This window comes from Zonotrichia albicollis, chromosome 8, assembly GCF_047830755.1.
Source record: "Zonotrichia albicollis isolate bZonAlb1 chromosome 8, bZonAlb1.hap1, whole genome shotgun sequence".
In the NCBI taxonomy this organism is placed as follows: Eukaryota; Metazoa; Chordata; class Aves; order Passeriformes; family Passerellidae; genus Zonotrichia; species Zonotrichia albicollis.
Genome location: NC_133826.1, coordinates 10,091,769 through 10,112,428, shown reverse-complemented (window position 1 = coordinate 10,112,428; position 20,660 = coordinate 10,091,769). Strand labels below are relative to the sequence as shown.

The following is a 20,660-nucleotide window of genomic DNA, read 5'->3' as shown; positions in this document are numbered from 1 at the left end:
AATTTTTGCATTTGCTTGTTCCCACAATCCCAACTTTAAAAGATTTATCTGATCTTCCTTTCTTCTGAGTTATCTATACACCTTTGTCTTTTCCATAAGTGTCTCACTGCAGTCCTCTCAGCCTACTGCTTCAAGCTGGTGTTACTGCAATGAACACTCCTGGGAATGGCCTTCAGTTACCACTCACATTTCACTTGGGCACTATTATACTAGATCATTAGTCTGGTTGAGCTGCTTATGTCAGTATAAAAATGTATATTCTTTAAATGACCCAGTTTTTATCCACTTCTCAATGCAATTTCAGAAATTTCTAATATACAACATCTTAGTTGGTAAAACTGCCTTACTTGTAGGAAATCTGCTGTGCAATATAAAAATGAATTAGATCTGTCAAGGCACTTTATTATGCTAATTTTGACCCATATCAGCCAACACATACTGACTTTCCAATTAAAGATGAAGACATTTTCTAAAGTTGTGATTAGATAAAGCCTAAGTTGTTTTAGAGACACTTGGGAGAAGAGGTGTTTATAAGGAGTTGTCCACTATGGACAGTTTAGAGCAAAACCACATATAATTTATCCATCTGTTCCAAATGGATCCATCAACACAAGTAAGAATGATTAGCATTTTAACAAAAATCCATCAGATTTAACCAAAGTAATGAAAGGCAGTCAAAATACATTGAAAAATACATAGAAATCCTTCACTGCAAGCAAGGCTTCTTTCAACAAAACTCAGCAGCTAGAGTACTTCTGTTTCTCACTACCTGTGTATGCATGACTTCATGCCCCTCTAATCTTAAGACATATCATGATGCAACAAGAAATAATTTATCAGCTCAGTATCTGTGCAGATCTACATAATATTAATTAGAGTATGCTTTGCAATAAAGATCCAGGGTCTATAGTCTTAATTCTGTCTGGAGAGGAATAATTACAAATCTGACTCCAGTGCATCAGTGTTCAGTAACCACAGAGCAGCTAAAGGGGGTAAAACCCTTGGGACTGTGAGGTTTTTCACTCTTTGGTGGCTATATTGCTTTCACTAAGAGTGACTAGGGATCACATTGTTTTCTAGAACTCACAAAAATGTTACCCCAAAAGTCAGTTTATCTCTCTTAAAAATAATATATCACCAAATTTACAACGCTTGTGGAATTTTGTGAAATGCTTAACATAACAGCTCTGGGATCGATTTAGGATTTAGAGCACTACTAAATGCCAATGCAGACAAATACAAGATGATTTGAGACTCTTCATAAAAAATAGTGCTATTTATACACTTAGCTGCCTCTGCTATTTAATGGCAGAGCTGCTGACCTCATATGCAAAACTAAACCATTATGATTGTGGCATCAATTCATTAATCAAAATGACAGAGGGTCTCATGATCAAATGAGAGAGGTCCCTTTACTTTTTATGACAGTAGTGCTTGTGATACAGCCATACTGGATCCATCTGTGATTGAACTGGAAACCAGCTATTTTCTATACTCAATGGAATTCTGATTTATGATGTGCTTGAAATTACTGTGGATTTCTATTAAAGACAAACACTTTGTGGTAAGGTACCATACTTACCTGTAATTTAGTTATGTAACAGTAGTATCCTCCATAGACCCCACATCCTTTGGGGTTTTATGTTTTTCAGATATGCAACTTTCAGAGCCAACTTGGCATTTTTTAAGAGTTTGGCCTTTTTCCTGAGGCCATAAGCAAACCTCAAGCCATGAAGGAGCAGAGAATTTATACAGGTCTGCACAGACTCAATCAGCAGTTTCCTTTCCACTGACATCCACAGGAAGCCAGCATGTATGGAAAGATGGGGGCATGCAGACATCAACAATTACAGACAGGCCACTTTTCCCACATTTGGAAATGTACAGCTCAAGGCTAACTATTTAGTCAGTGTCTTTAGTGCATGAGAAACCGCTACTAGTTGGCAGATTTTCTCTTTGAAAAGTTTATTAATTTATTCTATTACTCAGCATAGGCAATGGTAAAGTAAAGGCTGCAGGATGACAAAAGAAGGGCCAAAGAAAATGACATTTTAGGTGAAGCTGTAATGTTCAAATGTGAGAAGAATATTTCTAGCCGGCAAGCATACCACTTTAAAATATGCTTTGTGCCTCAAAATATTTTAGGGATACTCACTGATCCAGCCACTAAAATAACACTTGGAAGAATGACACACAAGCTCATACAGACACATATATCCACTTAACTAACTTACACATTCTGAAGATGACAGGGTCTACTGTAAAAATAAGACATTTATGTTCCAAGACTCTTTTAGTTCATTTCACTTGTGCACTTCTGGACTGCTTATAGAGACTTATTTATGACTTGGTCTTTGGAAACACACCCCCTGGTATCATCTCTTCTGGCTGAGGATTCTTTACAGGACAAAAATTACTCACTCAGGATCTATCTAGAAAAAGAAACTGCAAATTTAGGGAAGTAAGGTACAAAAAGGTAACTTACCCTTCCTCAATTGTAACAGAATTCATGATGATACAGTTTGTTATCTTAACTCTGTCTTTTATGGTACACATGCTGCCGATGATGGAGTGTTTGATGGATGTCTTCTCTCCAATTTGTGTGGATGACCCAATGATACTGTCTGACCCAATCTAGGGAAGAAAAGAACAGAAACTAGCAAAAGTACATGGAGCTCTCTGATATGTGTTCTCCATACATGTCTCCCAAAGCACATCTCAAGCACTCATCAATAAAATTTATGCTGCTCTACCCTGAGGGATCCTTGGCAGAGGAAAGACCTGAAAATTTAGGGCCCATCCCAAAGGCAGACAGACAGTCTTCCCAAGGTCTGTTAGCCTGGTAAAACTCCTAAAAAAATCCAGTGGATCTGGCTTTGTAGGCTTAATGCAGAAAGGTAAGCACGGTAGGCACGTTCCTGCTGGTACTCACTGGTTTCACTCAGGTTTGCCCTGTGAGACCTGTTAAAGGGAGGCTTGAAGCTGGCATTCAACCAAAACACATTAGCAAGAAGCAAAGCTAAAATACTGATCCTTTCTGGGTTTGGTGTCCTCAGGGAGGCAAACTGCTCAACTACCAGGAACTGCCATGAGGGAACAAGAGGCTGCAGTGTCTGACTTGGGAGTAAGACAGACTTTTTACCAAACATTTTAAAAGAGAGAGACTGAAGGGCAGGAACCCATGGGTGAGCCTACAGAAGACTCTGGGCTGCATCACCTACATTCCACCATTCCACACTTCAGAACTTGGCTTCACTTCCAACAATGGGACTGAATTTTAGCAAGCAGTCCTTGAAATAAATGGCTGCAGACTACTGAAAGAACAGAGATGGGAAAAGGCAACACTTACCATGCCTCTGTCAGTGATCTGTGCAGACCCATGAACCAGTGACTCTTCCAGTCCCAGATTAAGCAATAATTTGGGAACCTACATGAAAAAACCCACATCACAAATTAACATGATAGTGCTGTACCCACAAGTTACATAAACAGCTCAAAGATGGCTTTGGTTTCCATTGCACAAGTGTATTTGCCACAAACATTTTAAATTATGGGGAAAGGTAGGTCACTGCATTTCAAATGTCCACCAGTTATGTGTGATTTATCATCTCTCACTTTTGTAAATGAGACAGGTACACTACTACCACAGTGCACTACATGTCTTCTTTCAGCTCAGCTTCCCACCTGTGGAGAAGCAGTGGCTCAGCAGCAGCAAGCAGACTGGCTCCAGGTGACATACTGTATGTCACCACAATGTCCAGCATCTGCCATTCCTAATGCAGCTCAGCTTGTTTTACACTGTCCAGTAAAGCAAGGGAGGGAAGCAAGTAATAACAAATATAAACCAGTAAACTGGCATAAAAAGATGACTGTGTCCAGCCCACTCCATAAGATAGTACTCTGAGGCATGGGCAACAAAACTGTATTTCAGATGTTAAAGTGGAAAGAAACTAAAGATGATCAAGTGGCTATTCCAGATGATGGAAAGCTGCACAAGAAAAGGCTCTTGACAGGGAGAAAGCAGGTGTTAGATAAGCAGACAGAGCAGCAGTAGGTAATAAAGAGAGACACAGCCCATGAGGCAACCAAGAACAAATCCACAGAGAGCAATTCTGAACTGGCTCCTGAAAGGAAGAGGAACTAGCATTGTAGGAGATGGGATATCACTCCATCATTCCTCCTTTTGTGGGTGAAAGAGCAGCCTGAGGCATTCTGCATCTCCTGGCTGAAGTCAAGGTCACACAGCACAGAAGAAATAATGACAGCAGGGCTGGGGATGTCAGGGGAGGTGAGAGCATTGCAGCAATGCACAGACACAGTGCTACACAGTTACTGGCAGGGGTGATGCTATGTATGATGTCTCTTGGTAGGACAGAGAGATAGGGATGTATGAGGGCTAAGAGGTCTGCATCACAGCAAATTGTCTGGCTGAATGAGAGGCAGCCTGTGCTGAGGCTGCTGTGGAGCTCTGCACATGCTGCTTGGCCATCCACAATGTGGGCACTCACTGTCCATCTGGGAGGTCATCTGGAGTCTCAGCACAGTGATGGTGAAACTGAGTTTGCCTCAAAGGAGGAAGCAGCATTCATGAAGTCTTCCTTTTCTCTACCCAAGCACCTATTTTTACAAAACTCTTAGAAAAGCTTATCTCTGAGATCTCTATTGCTCTGTTAAATTTGGCTGAATGTTGCCAGCAATTTCCAAAGTTGCTATTAAGGAACTGCTACACAGTACAATTGTGTAAAATTATTTCCTTAGAAAGCTGGGATAACAAGAACTGGTGGCTAAGGAATGAACCTCAAAAAGCAAATCCCACAGATCTGAAGAAGATGGGATGAGATGAGTTCAGATTTCTGAGCTATCATTTCAATTTGCTTGTTGCCCCAGTAGACATTTTCACATCTGTAGCTCTTTATATCTTGAAGTTGGCCCTTCCCACTAGACTTGGATTTTGTTTATTTTTTAAAAAGCAAGAGTAGATTAGATCCTTCATTCCAAGGTGCAGGCACTGCAGAAAACCACCAGGTTACCAGAACACCACAAACTAGGCAAGCCTGCCTGGATGATGCTGGCTGGGTGAAGAGATGTCCCAACAGGTCACCTGACACAAAGATCCAGGACAGGAACACACACTAAAGCATACCTACAGCATAGGTTGGAAAGATTTCTACTATCCAGTGCTGATCTGCAGGAAAAGAAAAAAATGAAGAAAGGCTCTTGACCTCCCCAGTGGAAAGGTGGTGGGGTGAAATAAATAAAGGATTTTACTGGCCAGAGCAAAGGCCTTATTAGAATCAGTCAGTGGTAGTGCAGCCTGAGGGGTAACCCACAAAAGCTACAAGCTCAAGCATTTTGCTCTGAAAAGAAAGGTTAGACTGGGGGCAGGAGTCAGAGGGAGTGCCTGGGTCAAGGGAAGGTTTAAGATGTGTTTGGATTTAATTCATCTTACAAAGAAACTATTTCCTGCTATTGAAGATAACTCCCTCCTGAACCCACCTGCCCACACACAGGCTACAGGCATCCAGAAACCCAGCTGGAAGTGAAATGATGTGAGCAGTGTTTCCTCACCAGAAGGGCAATGGGTTAGGATGCCATTCCTTCCCACAGCTACTGGACTGGACTGCTACTGCTATGTGAGTCTGTCCTTTGGGACCTCAGAGTTACAGGTCCTGACTTTGCAGCAAGGGGACCAGAATCTGGTCTGTGAAGGCCAAGATAAGAGCAAACTAAACACCCAAAATCTTCCTTAGAGGCCAACAAAACAGGTAACCCTGCAACCCCCCCCCCCCCCATCAAATTAAATGTGCATCTTTTATGAGGATTAGCAAGAGAAACAAAATGCAGTGGCACTGAAAAAAGGAACTGCTTTCTCACAACTCCTCATTAAGCTCCATTTTATGTTTTACCTCCACATAGTTTCCTTAGAAATTTTACCATCCTGAAAAAGTTCAAAATTCAAAGAAAATCCTTTCCAACGTTGAAGGCCCCAATGTGACTTCAAAACACTAATTCTTTGTACCACCCAGGAGCAAATATATTTCCTGAACTAACCAAAATGTAGAATATTTAGGTTAAAAAAAACCCAACCAAAAACAAAAAACCAACACAAAAAATCCCACATGGAGTCTGACTGGCTTAACTCAATAACTTTTTACTGAAGTGGCTGCTGCCAAATGTACACGCACACTTCCCTTAGCAAGTGGTATTCTCCCTTAACCCTTTGGACACACTTGCTCCTGCTATTTTTGGGAAGTTTTCTCTGACAGCAGTGCTGCCTTTCTTCCTCATCTCCCTAAGCACAAAGCAAATCACTTTATTTATGTGTTCCTCTACAAACATCAAGGAGAAAGAGCTCCGGTGTGTAAACTCATGCTGCCATTCCTCAATTCTGATTTGCATGAATTAATCCATTAATGTTGTCAAAAAGAAAGCAACTCAGTCTGAGAGCAAGTGCAAGGCAGTGACCACTTCCAGAATTCCCAAAACAACTTTTTCATCTTTTCAGCCCCACTTCCAGAAATATTGAGTCCTTCCTTACTGGTCTTTCAAAACTAGAGGAAACTGTCCATTCATGACAGCAATGAAGTTCATCACTAGCAGAGCAAAGTACAGAGAACTTGTATATTGCATCAGCCAATGTAGCAAAAAACCCCCCACAACCCTGCCCTACAAAGATATTAAGAGCTTTTAATCACCAGCTTGTTAGGTAGTACAGGATTTCCCTAATTCTCATCTGTTATTTTTTTCTTTTATGAATTCTCAGTAGTGTGAAAGTGAAAGCTGCAACAGATGCTGCCTCAGATCAAGAGTTCACCTCTGTCTGTACCTGGAGTCCCAGAGTAAGAAAACCTGTTCATAAAAGAATTCTTTTATAATGGAAATCATTAGGCAAATGAAATGAAAGGGTAGTTTACATCGCTCTTTAAATTGTTAATAATCTTTGCTATTATCACAAACAAACATCTGCTAGGAAGAGTCCAGTCAGAACTGACCTTGCTTTTAGGACATGGAGGACATTGATTAAATGAGCTATCAAAGTTACTTCCATTCTTATTTCCACACTTTGTGGCTCTTTGGCTGCAGGTCCTGCTGCTCCCAAAAACCCACAAGAGTGTGTAGGGTGAGGATTTTCTCAGCTAAATCAAATCTAGAGTAAATCAGCGACAGAACTGTTTCCTGGCCTCATGTCCTATCCAGCCAGCAGCAGGGTGATGTGTGCTTGGATAACGTGGCTCCGGTTCAATTCCCACATTCTCCTCAGCTGTGTCACAGGCAGTCACTCCTGCAGGGTGAAATGTCCTGTACTGCTGGATTCCCAGGTGGAATCTCTGTATTTTCCTCACCTGTCTGTTGGCTTCAATGTAGAGCCCAAGAGTATTCACTCGGTAGCACAGCCCCTCCTTCATGATATGGACGTAGCAGCGCACCTTCCCTTCGTGGAGAGTTTCATTCATATCTCCTCTCTGATCATTCCAACAAGAGTTATCTGGAGCAGGTTTCAGCAAGCTATTATCTTCCTTTATGAAACTATAAATGTCTGGAGAACACACACATGCATGAAGTTAGACAGGATTTAATGAAATACCTTCTGAAGAGGAATACTATTAAAATACTGTTGGTGAAGGGAAATATTCACCTCACCTCATCTCCATGGCTAGATACTCAGCAATCATTAACAGATTTTATCACATGTAGTGAGTAAGTGCTTATTTTTATTCTGCAGGTGTGAATTAAGGAATCAGGACAGATGCAATGTTTTGCCCAAGGTCACACAAGGAGACAGCAGAAATACTAGAAATAAAATCCAGAATCTGAGATCCTGTCGAGTTCCCAGTACAGGGTGGTTAAGGCTTAGTCTGTTGTCCTACCCAATTTTAGGAACACCCTCCTAAAATTACATTTTCAACAATGAATCTAACTTTTTTCCAGAAAAAAACCCCAAACAAATTAGAGTTCCTAGATGATTTGCTAATGGTTTACAGCAAAATAAGGGAGGATAAAAAATGCATATATAGTACACAATACTATTTGAAAAAGAAATCAACTAGAATATTTGCTAGGGAAAAAAAGGTTCCTCTGCTGAGGAAAAAAAGCTGAGTATCTAAAATAGTGTTTCAGGCTAGTCCTGTACTCTACTCCATAGCTCAGCTGTAGCATATGGGCTTTAAAACTTCCATAAACCCAAATCTTTGATATTGTACTGACCTAGGGATGCTTGCTCTTTTTTCTTTTGGTCCTCTTCTTTGTTGTCTAGTCCTTGCTGCAATGATGCAGGAGAAGAAAACTGTTTCCTAACCAGATGTGGAATCAGTTCACTCCGGAGAGATGTGATTGTCCTGGGGAAAGAGACACATGAGTGAAAGCTAAAAATTATGTCTTCATTTTCTTTGCATAACACCATCAGACATTTTGCAAACTTCATGAGGATGAATCAAAATGGCAAGACATTCAGACGATGTCCACTAGTCACCTGCTTCCTTAATGCATTAAAATATAAAGAAATATTCAAAATGAGGAAAAAGATTCATTTTCAGAACTATGTCCCCTATAGTTTAACAGATGTGACTATAATTTAATATGTCATTATCCTACAATTCATACTTGTGTGCAGATGGAATGCAGAAAGTACCAACATTGTAATGACAAAAACTGAAGTCACTTTATATGGCTTAAAAATGGCATCAATTGACTGGAAAAGAGACAATAAAGCACCCACAGAGGGAAAACTTAAGCAGCTCCTCTTCTTTGTGATAAAAATATGAAAATGCTCAAGGTTATATGAAATATCAGATCGCTGAAGTAAAATTTTTATGATGCATTAATTATATTCCTGTTCAAATGACAGATCCAGAACATTTTAAAGACTCAATCCTTTAACAAGAGAAATTAAGACATTTCAGTTTAGGTCCCAAGACCTTCATTTTCTTTAGATGCTCCAGTATAAAAGGTGTAAGTGAACAGAAAGCTTCCAGAGGCTTCAGCTGACAATACACCCATCTTCCCCTTGTACAGAATTCAACTTTTATTGTATCCATTCTGATACCCCAATACTAGGAGTGGGGAAATCAGGAGGAGTTTTATCCCAAATCTCCTATGCCTTAAACAAGGGTCCCAATCACTAGTGTATCTCTACTCTTACATTGATTTATACATTGCAATGAATCAACAAAAAACTCTCCCAAAAGACAAATATCAACATAGAAAGTCTATTGTACCATGGGATTATAACCCTGCAAATTTAATTTTGACTATGAGAAGAAAATTTTATTTTTCAATAAAGTATGTGGGGAAAAAAACCAAATCAACAGTTTTTACAGTTGGAGTGCAGTCTTAAAATAGCTTTATTGTTGTTGTTTCATTATTTTAACAATCTCCATTTAGTTACTGAATTGTGAATTATTTAAAGTAGTACTTGGGAAAATCATGCGGAAAATGAACTCAAACTTGGCATGTGTAAGAGGAAGTGCTAAACTTCAGAGGAAGGGTTGGAGAACTAACACAGTGAATTTGGCTAGAGGAACTCAACAAATAACAACCCACAAAGAAAGAGGAGTTGTTTAGAATAGAAGACAGCAAAACTAGGAACTAACTAACAGATTAAATTACGAAAGGCAAGTACTAGAATGAGTACAGTGAAAATTATTTTGGTTGGCAAAATCTCTAGCAAAGGGGGATCTTACACAGTTCAAACTTTAAGACCAGCTCAAAGCCCACCCAGCCCCCTGTTCAGGTCAATGATAGTGAAGCAGACCTAAGCACCAAAACAGCTTTTCCTGTCTCTAGCTTTGAAGGGAAGATTCAGATGTGATTGCCAGTTCAGCCCTATGAACAAACAGAACGTTTCTTTTCCTCGACAAACTTTTTCTTCAGCCCTCAGTGCAGGTTGTGTCACATCCTCTCTCCTGCAGCCCACCTCTGAAACTTTGCTTTTATGTTTTATTACAGTCAAGGAAAAGCTCTAGCCTTTAGTCTCTCCTCCTGCTCGAAAATAAGATTATAATCACCTTCAGATAGCTGTATTTCAGGAACTAACCAAGAGAAACACTTCACTCCCTAATCACCGAATTTCTGCCTGCTAACCACTCCCAGGCGCGCTCGCGCTCCCACACACGTGGGGCTGTGCAGATGGGCAGTTTACTAGCTCCCAGTGTTTGCCTGCAGCTGTGCCATTCAGCAATGATTTCCTGCTTGGGTTTTATACTGCATCCAAAACCGACAATCCTCTGTTTCCCTCAGAGGCTGGCTATGGCATTTATAAGATATATTACCTATAAAATACCCAAGTATTTGGCAGTCTTAAATAGTCTGATGCAGAGGACAACACAACACGGTAGGAAATGAAAGCAGTGGAAAGGGGAAAAGACAAAGTTTTGCAGTTTTGCCTGGTTTTTGATGGTTTAATCTTTCTTGGCCAAACTCCTGAAGCTTTCCTGCAATTCTCTGAAGTGCTAGCCACATTCCTTTGCCAAAGGTGGAGCAAATCTCTGGGTCATCCATAAGATGTGGCTCAGAAACACATCCTTCTTACTGGAAAAGGAAAACCAACAAGGTTCGCCTCTGCTTGCTGTTGAAGCAATTTATATGCAACATTAAAGGAATTTGCCTTTGGAAAGTAGTAAAAATACACAGTAAGGCCCTCTGTGAGAAAGATTTGGGAATTTTTTGCAACAGATCTTGCAAATGAAGACATACAAAGTGATAGCAGGAGACTATTATCTGACTGTCAACAGTGGGAGAAACCAAATGATCTTGCTGGTACTAGGAAAGGAATTGAAATCAAAGGAAATGCAGGGGGACTGAAGACCCTTCATCAAAAAAGACAAAAATTAGCAGGAGTTTGGAAGAACCAACTGGCCTGTATTTAAAATTCTTACAACTAAATCCCAAACTTCACATGCCTATATTAAGAAGAAATAAACATAAGACTGCATAAGGTGAAGAAAGCACCGTTTTTATTCTCTTCAGGTTTTAAAACCTGGAGCACCCTGGTTTCTAAAGCTCGTTGTTTTCATTAGCACCAAGTGAAAATGAAATATGCACTGAGATCCACAGAAGGAAAAATCTCCTACAACCAGGAAAAAGAAAGTAAAAGAGTGAGTGGAAGGAGAGGAGGGCACACAAAATTTTGGCAGAAATCCAATTCTAAGCCAATGTGGAGTAAGCATGCTCTTGACACCTCAGAGCAAACTCCAGAGGGTAGAGAGCATAAACATGAACCTGCCTTTGAGAAACATTTGCCAAAATAAATATGTTTTCATAAAATCTAGCCCAAGTGACAGGTCCTTTTTCATGACTTTTCATTCCCTAAACTTTGATTTTTGAAGTTCTATCTGTCTGTTTTCACCTCAACAGAAAGTAGTAGGTTTTTTATGAAGCCACCAAAGATGGAGAGTGCTGTTAGATGTCTTCCTGTAAATGAAGAGAGGGGACACACTAATCCCCGAAGCACCTTACGTGGCTCCAGTATCCTGAGAACAAGAGTTGGCAGCAATTTTGAAAGAGGCTGATACTGATCATATTTTAAGCATGCAAAAAGAAGTATCATCCCTGCCATTCATGCAGCAGGTCACAGCTACAGGGGATGCTGGCAAAAGATGATGCATAAATGGGGGAAATGAAGACAACTGGGCAGTTGAAATTCATGGTGCAAGTGCAAGAAAAAAAGTGGGAATTCAAGTGAAGATTAAATAGTTAAATATCAAAAGAACCTCCTGGAAAATTCAATATTAAATGTACCTAAGAGATTAGAGCACACATCAGTTACTTGCAGTCAGCTATGTGGATTGCAGACTCAGACTCACACAATATAAACTTAGAATGCTCAAGGTCAATTTTACTTAAAATCTAAAACATTAAGGGACAAAAATGGCTATTTGGTCAGAGAACTGTTATTTTACCAGCAAGACATAATTATACCTTTAGAATCCCTTTATCCCTGGTCCCTGTGCACTCTCTGTATTCCCAGTGTTTCTGGGATTTTTACATCTCATTAAAGGCACAGATAAGGTTCACGCTAAATTAAAAAATTTTACTTGTGAAAGAACTTTGGGTGAAAACACCCCACCTAGGTCAATAAGCTTAACATTTAAACACAGCTATGCAGAGTGTTTCAGAAACTTTTAACCATAAATAAACTTAAAACAATCTACAACATGGCAGAATTCAGTTTGTATCTATGTATGTTATATTATATTACATTACATTATGACCCACAGAGGGCCAACTTTTACTTGTTGCTGAAAAGCAATTGCCTCTGGGATGAAGCTTATTGAAACTTCAGCAAGAAATGAAGAACAATGTAGCCAACTGAAACACAAGAAGAGTTTTGGGGGGAAAAACTCATACTGTCCCCTTAAAAAAAGACCCAAAAAAAGGACAAAAAAAGATTTCACAATTATGCTTTAATGGGCTATGATTTCTGTTCTTTGATATATGTATTGCTGGAGACTCTGTCATAAGACATAGAAAATAATGGTTCTGACCAATGAAGATAAGGAAAGGAATCTCATAAAATATTTTACAATACAAGAGTCTATTTGAATCTAAGTTTAGGTGACCTTGCACAAGTCTAGGTAACTGTAAGTGCTTTTTGGCTTGATCCACAGCAGGAATAGGAGCATCCACAGCAGGAACAGGAGCATCCACAGCTTCTGCTTCCTGCAGCTAATTCTCACCAGCTTCAGACACCCTGAACACAACTGTCAGTTCCATTTACCGGCTGTCATTCATTTTCATTTTCCATGTTTAATGTTAAACACCATAAAATAGTATTAATGAGTATTAGCATTCTAATATCCTCCCTGTTTTATTAATCTGTGATGAAGCATGAAATCTACTGTTGCTGTCAGCACCCACCTGTGAAATCTGCTGTTACCCTCCATGGGTAGCTGCAGGGGGCTTCCCTTGCTATCACTGTCAGCACAATCAGCTACATCTACAGGTGCAGATAATGTTTGTGATTCCCCACTACAAACAAGCAGATCATTAGCCCTTTCATACCTATTTGTATCCTTTTTTTTTTTTTTAAACAGGCAAATGTTAGCTCTTGTACAGCTATGCAAGTGTACACTGGGTTGGGTTCTGATCTTCGCTCCATGGCCTTCAACAGAGATTCTTCAGATCACATCAAAAGAACATGAGGCTGTATTTCAGACTGGTGCTCATAATTAATGTCAGAAATGTACACATAAATACAACTAAACAAATCCTAAGGCAACTTACAGTTTTGGCCAGAAAGGAGTTGCATGTTTATACAGAACAATAAAGATGTAAGAAAAAGGGAGGGAAGAATAAAAAAAAAAAAAGAGGGTGTGTTGGAAGAAAAAGAAAAGTTAATTCTGAACCCTGTAGGTACATAGTTCATGGTTCTCATCGTTTAAAGGATAAAGCCAAATAACATTTAAAAATTCCATGTAAGCTGGGAGCTCTCTTGTTGAATCTCAACGTTATTTTCTCCTGATCCTTTGATGGAGATTAAAAATTTCCATGTGAATACAAAGAAAGAAACAACAGTTACTCTGAGATTTTTTCCCTGAGCATTTAATGCTCCAAACTAGAGCAGCCAGCCACCATTCCCATCTCCTCCCCCCTCCTTCAAGAAAAAAAAGTCAACTCACTTTGAAGAAAAGACAAAACAGACAAAACAGGGTCAGGGCAAGGGGGATTAGGGAAATGATATTTATATCATGGACCAAATTAAAATGTCAATGCAAGAGGCAGGCAAACAGCCCATGCCACATATATACACCAGGCATGTTTCCTCAAGGAAACAGGAAAGAGATTTGAAAAGAGTTAATGCAGTCCTGAGTTAATACCACCTGCCTCAGACTCAACACCACTTAAAAGACAGTGTTTGGGTCCATTTCCCACAACGCTGTTTTAACAAGCACAATGGAAAAAGGAATTACAGGACTTTTCCCCTTCTTCTCACTGATTCATTACTAAAAATGCTGGAATTTCTGAGACATGCTAAGAATGTGGAGAAAGCAGAGAAGGACTACATGAAAAAGGAAAAAAAAATCAAGTGATAAATCTCGAGGGTGTGCCACATCTCTGCAGTAGGCTAATTCTGCCCTTACATCTTGCAATAATCCTTTTGCCTTTGTTTGGTGTAACCAAGACCAATTATAATAAAGGAAAATTCCAAAGTAACCAGACAAGTCAATAAATTATCAGGCAATGAATTGTGCCTAATTCAATAACCTGCAGCACTTGTCACAGCATTGAACATCTGTTATATCTTGCTATGTTCTATTTCTCCTGTTCTACTCTCAGAATCTGGACCACAAAAAGAGCAAATACATTTCTCACACCCTGCCATAATTTCATATTAATTGTCAGTGTCTCTTATTTTTGAAGTTAAAAGCCTAGGGAGAAGACAAGGAAACTTTGAGAAATGTTCTACTAAAAGGTAATTCCACATGACTGCATTTGTGCTTCATTTGTCTTTCCATACTATTTTCTAACTAAAACCTTCAAGCCTGACAGCAACATACTCCCAAAGCTCACAAGAACGTGCATGACTCATTCAAAAGCCATTACACAGCAAGCCAGTAAAACTGCACAGCTTTGCAGGCTCAAGTTTATGAATGACTTCCCAAAACTGCAGAATCACCACCAAAACCCCACATTCTGGATGATGGAGGGAAAGCAGAAGACACGCAAGTGACAGTCACAGGCACCATAACATGGAGAGAAACCAGATCAAAGTATGAAAGGGATGGTATGGATGCAAACCACATAAAAGCTGTTCTCAAGTTCCACCAAGTCTGGATGCAGTTAAAGGAGCAGGGATCTAACTTCCACTTCTGCCAGAAAGCCCTTTGGGAAACAAGGCAGCTTTCTGAAAAATTGACCACAGAAATTAAAACTCCTCAATTACATACTCAAATCCTTTGAAAGCGTGTGCACACTCAGCTCAGGTCATCTAAGTAACCTTAACTCTGCCCACTTGCCAAACAGCCAGCAACACCCCACAGCTCCCAACTAACACAGCTTTTGCACAGGAATGCCAGCAAGTTTAGACATTTTTAGAACTTCGCTCTGACCAAAAGTCTCTGAGGCCGTCAGAGGCCACCCAGGGTGTTTGGCAGGTTGTACACACTGCTGAGGAATGGATCCCATTCATTCCCAGACAGCATCCCATTCTTCTGAAACAAGCGCACCTGCAGCAAATGGGACTCCTTGCCAGAACTCATCTTTCCCATTTCTCTCCCACCTCCGCCTTTGCAGCCATCTGTGTCTGGCTTACCAACTTTTTTCTAAGTGCCTTTGAAATTAGGCTCCTTTTCTGAAAAAGAAACAGGCATTCTGACAATTTGCCTAAACAAACACATATATATGATGCATTTGATAAGGCTGACATGTATCCATAAACCGATGAGTTATGTAAACTTTAGGTGCATAATTATGTATTTAAACACTTCAGACTTGTACAAAACATGTAAGTGTCAGAAAATCCAGACACGGCTGTAGCTTCAAATGGGCAACCTCTTCAACCCTACTCCACTATTGCATCACAGGCACTGGAGATGCCCACATGACTTTGCTCATTCTCCATGCAGATACTGGGCTTGGTGGTCTGCAATCAAACAGACCTATTCTCAGTTTGACTAATTTCTCTCAGCAGTCTGGGAAATAAACTGGAAGCTCTGATGTGCAATTCAATCCTGCTTCCACCTATACAAGTACCATTTCTATACCCTTCTCCCCAGCAATCACTCTACCTTACCTCCTATCCTCATTGCTAATCCTTGCTCCCCCCATCCCTGCAGGACAACTCTTCTGCTCTTTTCACCATAGTGTTTGCAATATGATCTTCTGTCTGTGATAAGACTAAACTTTTTTTTGTCTTCACTTTATCCTTTCTTGAAGAACTTTGAAAGCTTTTTGGCCAATGAATCCTATCTCCTCTTTTTCACGAGACAGCTTTTATTCATAATGTTCTTTCCAGGTGGTATTAATCCATAAAAGTTTGGTGTAAAATGCTGTAGGAGCTACAGTTCATCTCTGCATCTTTGATTTAGGGGAAATATCACTCCTTCTCTCCATTCAGCTACTGGACTTCTTCATAACCAGTAGCTCAACTCGACAGCATTCAGCATCTCCCATAGACTATTGAAAATGTTATACTCCTTTTTTTTTTTAGTTTTTTTCACTTTAAGTAAAGAAATTCACAGTTACTCCTCTTTGATTCAAGACTGTTCTAAGATCAATCCTTACCTCATGCTCTAGGCTCCGTATCACATTCAAAATGGAACTCAGAGTACCATTACTGATTGAATGATGGTTCACTAACTTAAGGAAGACACTTCTTAGCTACTCTATCCATGTATGAGTGCCCTATCATCACTGGTAGCATTTACTGTCCCATCTATAGGCAGGAAGTTAGATGCCACCCACAACAATAATTCAATGCAATAATAAAGTCAGCAAGAGTGCTATAGACATATTTATGATTGTTCATGCTTCATTTGCCTTGCTAAGGCACAATGAAATTTAACACTGAACATCCGGAATAAAAATAAATTAAAAAAACTATAAGAAAAAGCGGAATACTAGGAAGACAATAATTGTTTTCTCTCTTTAACCAAACTTCAATATGTCAGTAAAAGGGGACTCAGCATTTCAGAAGGACATATCAGTGACCGAGGTGTTGTGGAAGAAGAGATTTAGATGCAAAACAGAGAGGGACAGAAAAGAAAACATTATCTTGAAAATTGTACATTCAGATCATCTGAATGAAGAATACAAGGGAATTATATTTTTCACTGCAAGAGACACATATATGATATCATAGTATAAGGATTGTATCCTCGCAGGGAGATGTCCAGCAAGGAAAGATAGTGACTTTACCCAAAGTATTATCTTACATGCAAGTAGTGCTGGGTACAGAAAATGTACTGCATTGATAAAGGAATGTTTAGGGTGATACTGCCCAAGTGGCAATGATTTAAGAAGAAAAAAATCAATGGGAAAAAAGCACACAAAGATGGGTAAACTAATTACTTCTCGGCTCTGAAATCACATCTCGTGTGAAGACAGAAGTCAGCTTGACTGAAGGTTACCCAAGGAAACTGAAACTGCATCAAGCAGTGGAAAAATAGTTAACCATTTTTAATGTTTATTATCAGATCAGAACAAGCCCAGCTGAGGCCACCAAGAGGGCCAAGAGCACATGACACAGGAGGAGAAGCTGGGGGAGCTGGGTTTGTTCAGCCTGGAGAAGAGAGGGCTGTGGGGGAATCTGATTACCATTTTCTGCTACCACAAGTGAAGTGATACAGAAGACAGACAGTCTTCCAAGAGGTGCACAGTGAGAGAGCAAGAGGCAACAGATGCAAGCTGCAACAAGGGAAATTCCAGCTGGGACATAAAGAAAATAACTTTTCAGTGAGTGGTACAGTCCTGGGACAAGGCCCAGTTTCCATCCTCAGAGATTTTCAAAACTCCACTGCAAAAAAAAACCCTGAGCAACACACGAGTTAGACTTGAGCAGGAGGCTGGACTAGATCTTGCTAGACATTCCCCTCCAATCTAAATATTTCTATGATTCTATAATTGAATGACATCTTTCATGCCCTTCCTATATTTACCTTTTTTACAGAATCCAAAGGGTCATAATATGATGCTGTAAGTCACAGCTAGAGAACAAAACTGACACATTTTAACATTTACCTTAGAAAAAATGTGCATTAGGAGCAGCATTAGCTCCAATGCAGCATATCCAAAGATATGTCTACTCCCAGGTAGTCTGCCAACAGGAAAAGGAATTGTATTTCTTACAGAAGGCATTTGCTGAAAATCATGATGTGTTTAAATCTAGTTTGGATCATTAGGGCTTTTCCCCTTGAGGTTTCAGGAGTAAAGCTTGATTGGTACCATGGAAAGATGATAGCAGTAATGATACCCTGGGGGATGAGGACATCAACAAATTTTAAATCCTGGCATTTCTAGTAAGGAGCAGGGAAAGCTCCAACAGCTGGATATGTTTGACAAGGAAAGGAAACGGGGAAGATGAATTGCCATTTCACATTGTAATACATTAAATGCACTAAGGAGGAGCCTGGGCTGGGTTGATTGCAGGGTGTTTTTCCCCCTTTCTCTCTTCCTTGTTTGAAAAGCTACAATCTATTTGCCCTGACTTCACACAGTATACTTCCTGTAGGAGCTATTTGTTTATTTATCCGTTTTAATCACAAGGAAAGTATTCATTATAAAATCTCTCCTTACAGCAAAGGAGAAACCTTCCAGCCACACGGCTGACACATGTTAACTTGCAGGTATTCACAGAGCAGGTTCTGTTTTAAGCCATCTTTCAGGCAGCCACACAAAGACCACCAAAGCTGGGTGTTCAGCTCTGCCAGACCTCCCCCAGCCAGCAGCCCTTGCCAGGAAACACAGGTGACAGCCTGAATGATAAAAAGGCATTTAGAGGGGAAAAAGAAAAAATGCACTGGTTTAGTCTGGGCAGTACCTTAATGTAAACCTGCAGGGGCCTTTGTGTACAGCAGAGCACACAGCCATCCAAGCAGGAGCTCCAGAGGCAGACACTCACACCTCCAGTTTCCAAAGATCTCACACTGCCCTGCCCTTTAGCGAGGGAGGAGAAGGGTGGCTCTGCTGCAGCTCTTTTCATGGCCACAGATCTCCCAACACAGCACTGAGACAGCAAACCCTCCTCTCCCCTCTTGGTGCTGGCCCAGCAGAGGCTCTCTGTACACAGCAGAGGAGAGCTGAGCAGAGAAGTGTGCTCTGGGATTGCAGCTGAAGCAGTTTGGAAAGGCAGAGCACTATGACCTCACACAATTTGCTCTTATTTCGTTAAAAAAAAAATACCAACCCAAACCCCAGTGTTTAACTTTGTAAACAAATCATACTGACTTTGGCTATAAAGTTTACTGCAAATTTGCTCAGTTCAGAAAGGAGTTTCTCTACTGGCAGATTCTGGCAGGCGGCTCTCCAGCACTGGAAGAACTGCAGAAATCTGATTTGTTTTCTTAGCTACAGCTCAGACTCTCACAGGGTGCACCCTGAGAGGAGGGCTCCCCAGGGAAAGTGGGTTTCCCTGGTGGCAGGCAAGATGGTAACACTCAGCATTCCCAGGATAAGGCACTGTGAATTGCTAACTCAGACCTTCTGATGTGAGCACAGTGCTGCTGTTTGTCATTCTTGCCTTTCCAGTACCACAATTGATCCTTCTGGCCACAGGAAGAGCTGCCCACTTCCCAGGTGACTGTACCTGGGAAACTGAGGCTTTTTCTACATCCAAAACTTCAGAAGGACTAGATTCTGGACAAAATGGTGATTTTCAAAACACATTACTAAACACAATAAAATTTTACGTGTTTTTAGGAGGCAGAGGGGTGGGGGAAAAAGGAGGAAGGACACGATAAAAGTATGTGAAATGTCCTAATATGTAAGAGGAACACATGTGTTGTCAATTTTGTTTTATGTATGCCTATACAGTCTTTAGAAATGAAGCCTGAAGATCTTATGTCACAAAGTGCATGTGACACTCAGGTGGAGAACAGAGAACCCAGAACATCTGAGCAAACACACAGTGGCATCTGCCTCCACCAAATCTGAAATGACCACCATTCAGAGGTGGTGCAACTAGGGTGCCTGAAGAAAAATTGCCCAGAATTTCCTATTTTAAGTTTCTGTTTTCATCTGTTTGTAAACTTTGCCAAAGTGTAACTGTTTTGGCTGAAATTACCCATGCCAGGTGTTTCCCTCAAGCTGATTATATTTTGGATAGCGTCATCAAAAATGTCTCAGCTATTTCCAAGAAGAAAATTATGGAAAAACCCCTTTGTTTTGATCATGTTAAAAATATTTCATCTGCTGTGCTGAAAAGCTCTTGCATTTCCAAGCTTAGAATTTGGCACAGCACAGGGTTGTCTTTTCGTCTGGGCATTACATTTGTAAACAGGAAAAGTGCCCATGCTACACCAGGCTCAGTCTGAAAAAGCACTGTTTGCACAAACTTGGAAGAGACCTGTTTGGTTTGGGTTTTTTTACTTCTAAAAGGTAGAAGTACTTCTACCGTGGGCATGCTCCATTCTCTCTTTTCTGCAAGGCAATTGAAGTACTTGTGCTCTGTTCCACAGAGAAACAGATATGCTCTGGGCCAAGGTTATAAATGCTGAGATGGATATTCTTTGAAGCGTAGAGCATCCCATCTCCTTCTGGTGGCTGACCTGAAAGGTGATAAATCTATGCTGATAACAACTAGTCCGTTAGCAAGAGTCACAGCAGACTCACTGATTAATTCCGGAAGTGTCACATACATAAATATATATACACACACTTAAGGAATATCATGGTAACAGCTTGGGCACTCAGATTAAGAAAAGCAAGAAGCATGTTGTTTATACCTCAATTAAGACCTTGTGTGTTCACATTATGATACAACCCATAAACACACCTACTTTTCCTCTCTCACCAATCTCAATCTCTTCTTCACCAAATGCAAAGATGGACTATGCCCTGGGGATGGATCACCTTTGTGTAATGAGGCAGAAGAATGCCTCATTTGTTAGAACATGTGTGTGAAATGTACAAGGCAGAGGGCTGCAAGAGGAGAAAAGAACTGCTAAGATGTAAGACAAATGAATGATGCCTGAAGAACTGATTTTTACTTTTTTTCTGTAATTCCC

At 40.3% G+C, this 20,660-nt stretch overlaps 1 protein-coding gene across 1 annotated transcript in view; it reads right to left on the bottom strand.

Annotated features, from left to right (window-relative positions):
• The window catches only part of EIF2B3 (eukaryotic translation initiation factor 2B subunit gamma), a 94,380-nt gene that overhangs the window by 21,924 nt on the left and 51,796 nt on the right, over positions 1–20,660 (bottom strand). The window contains exons 6-9 of the mRNA XM_074545906.1: positions 8,206–8,336; positions 7,344–7,537; positions 3,350–3,427; positions 2,486–2,634 (exon numbers count right to left, since the gene is read on the bottom strand). Of these exons, the coding sequence (XP_074402007.1) occupies positions 2,486–2,634; positions 3,350–3,427; positions 7,344–7,537; positions 8,206–8,336 (552 nt within the window). The remainder of the gene's footprint in view (positions 1–2,485; positions 2,635–3,349; positions 3,428–7,343; positions 7,538–8,205; positions 8,337–20,660) is intronic.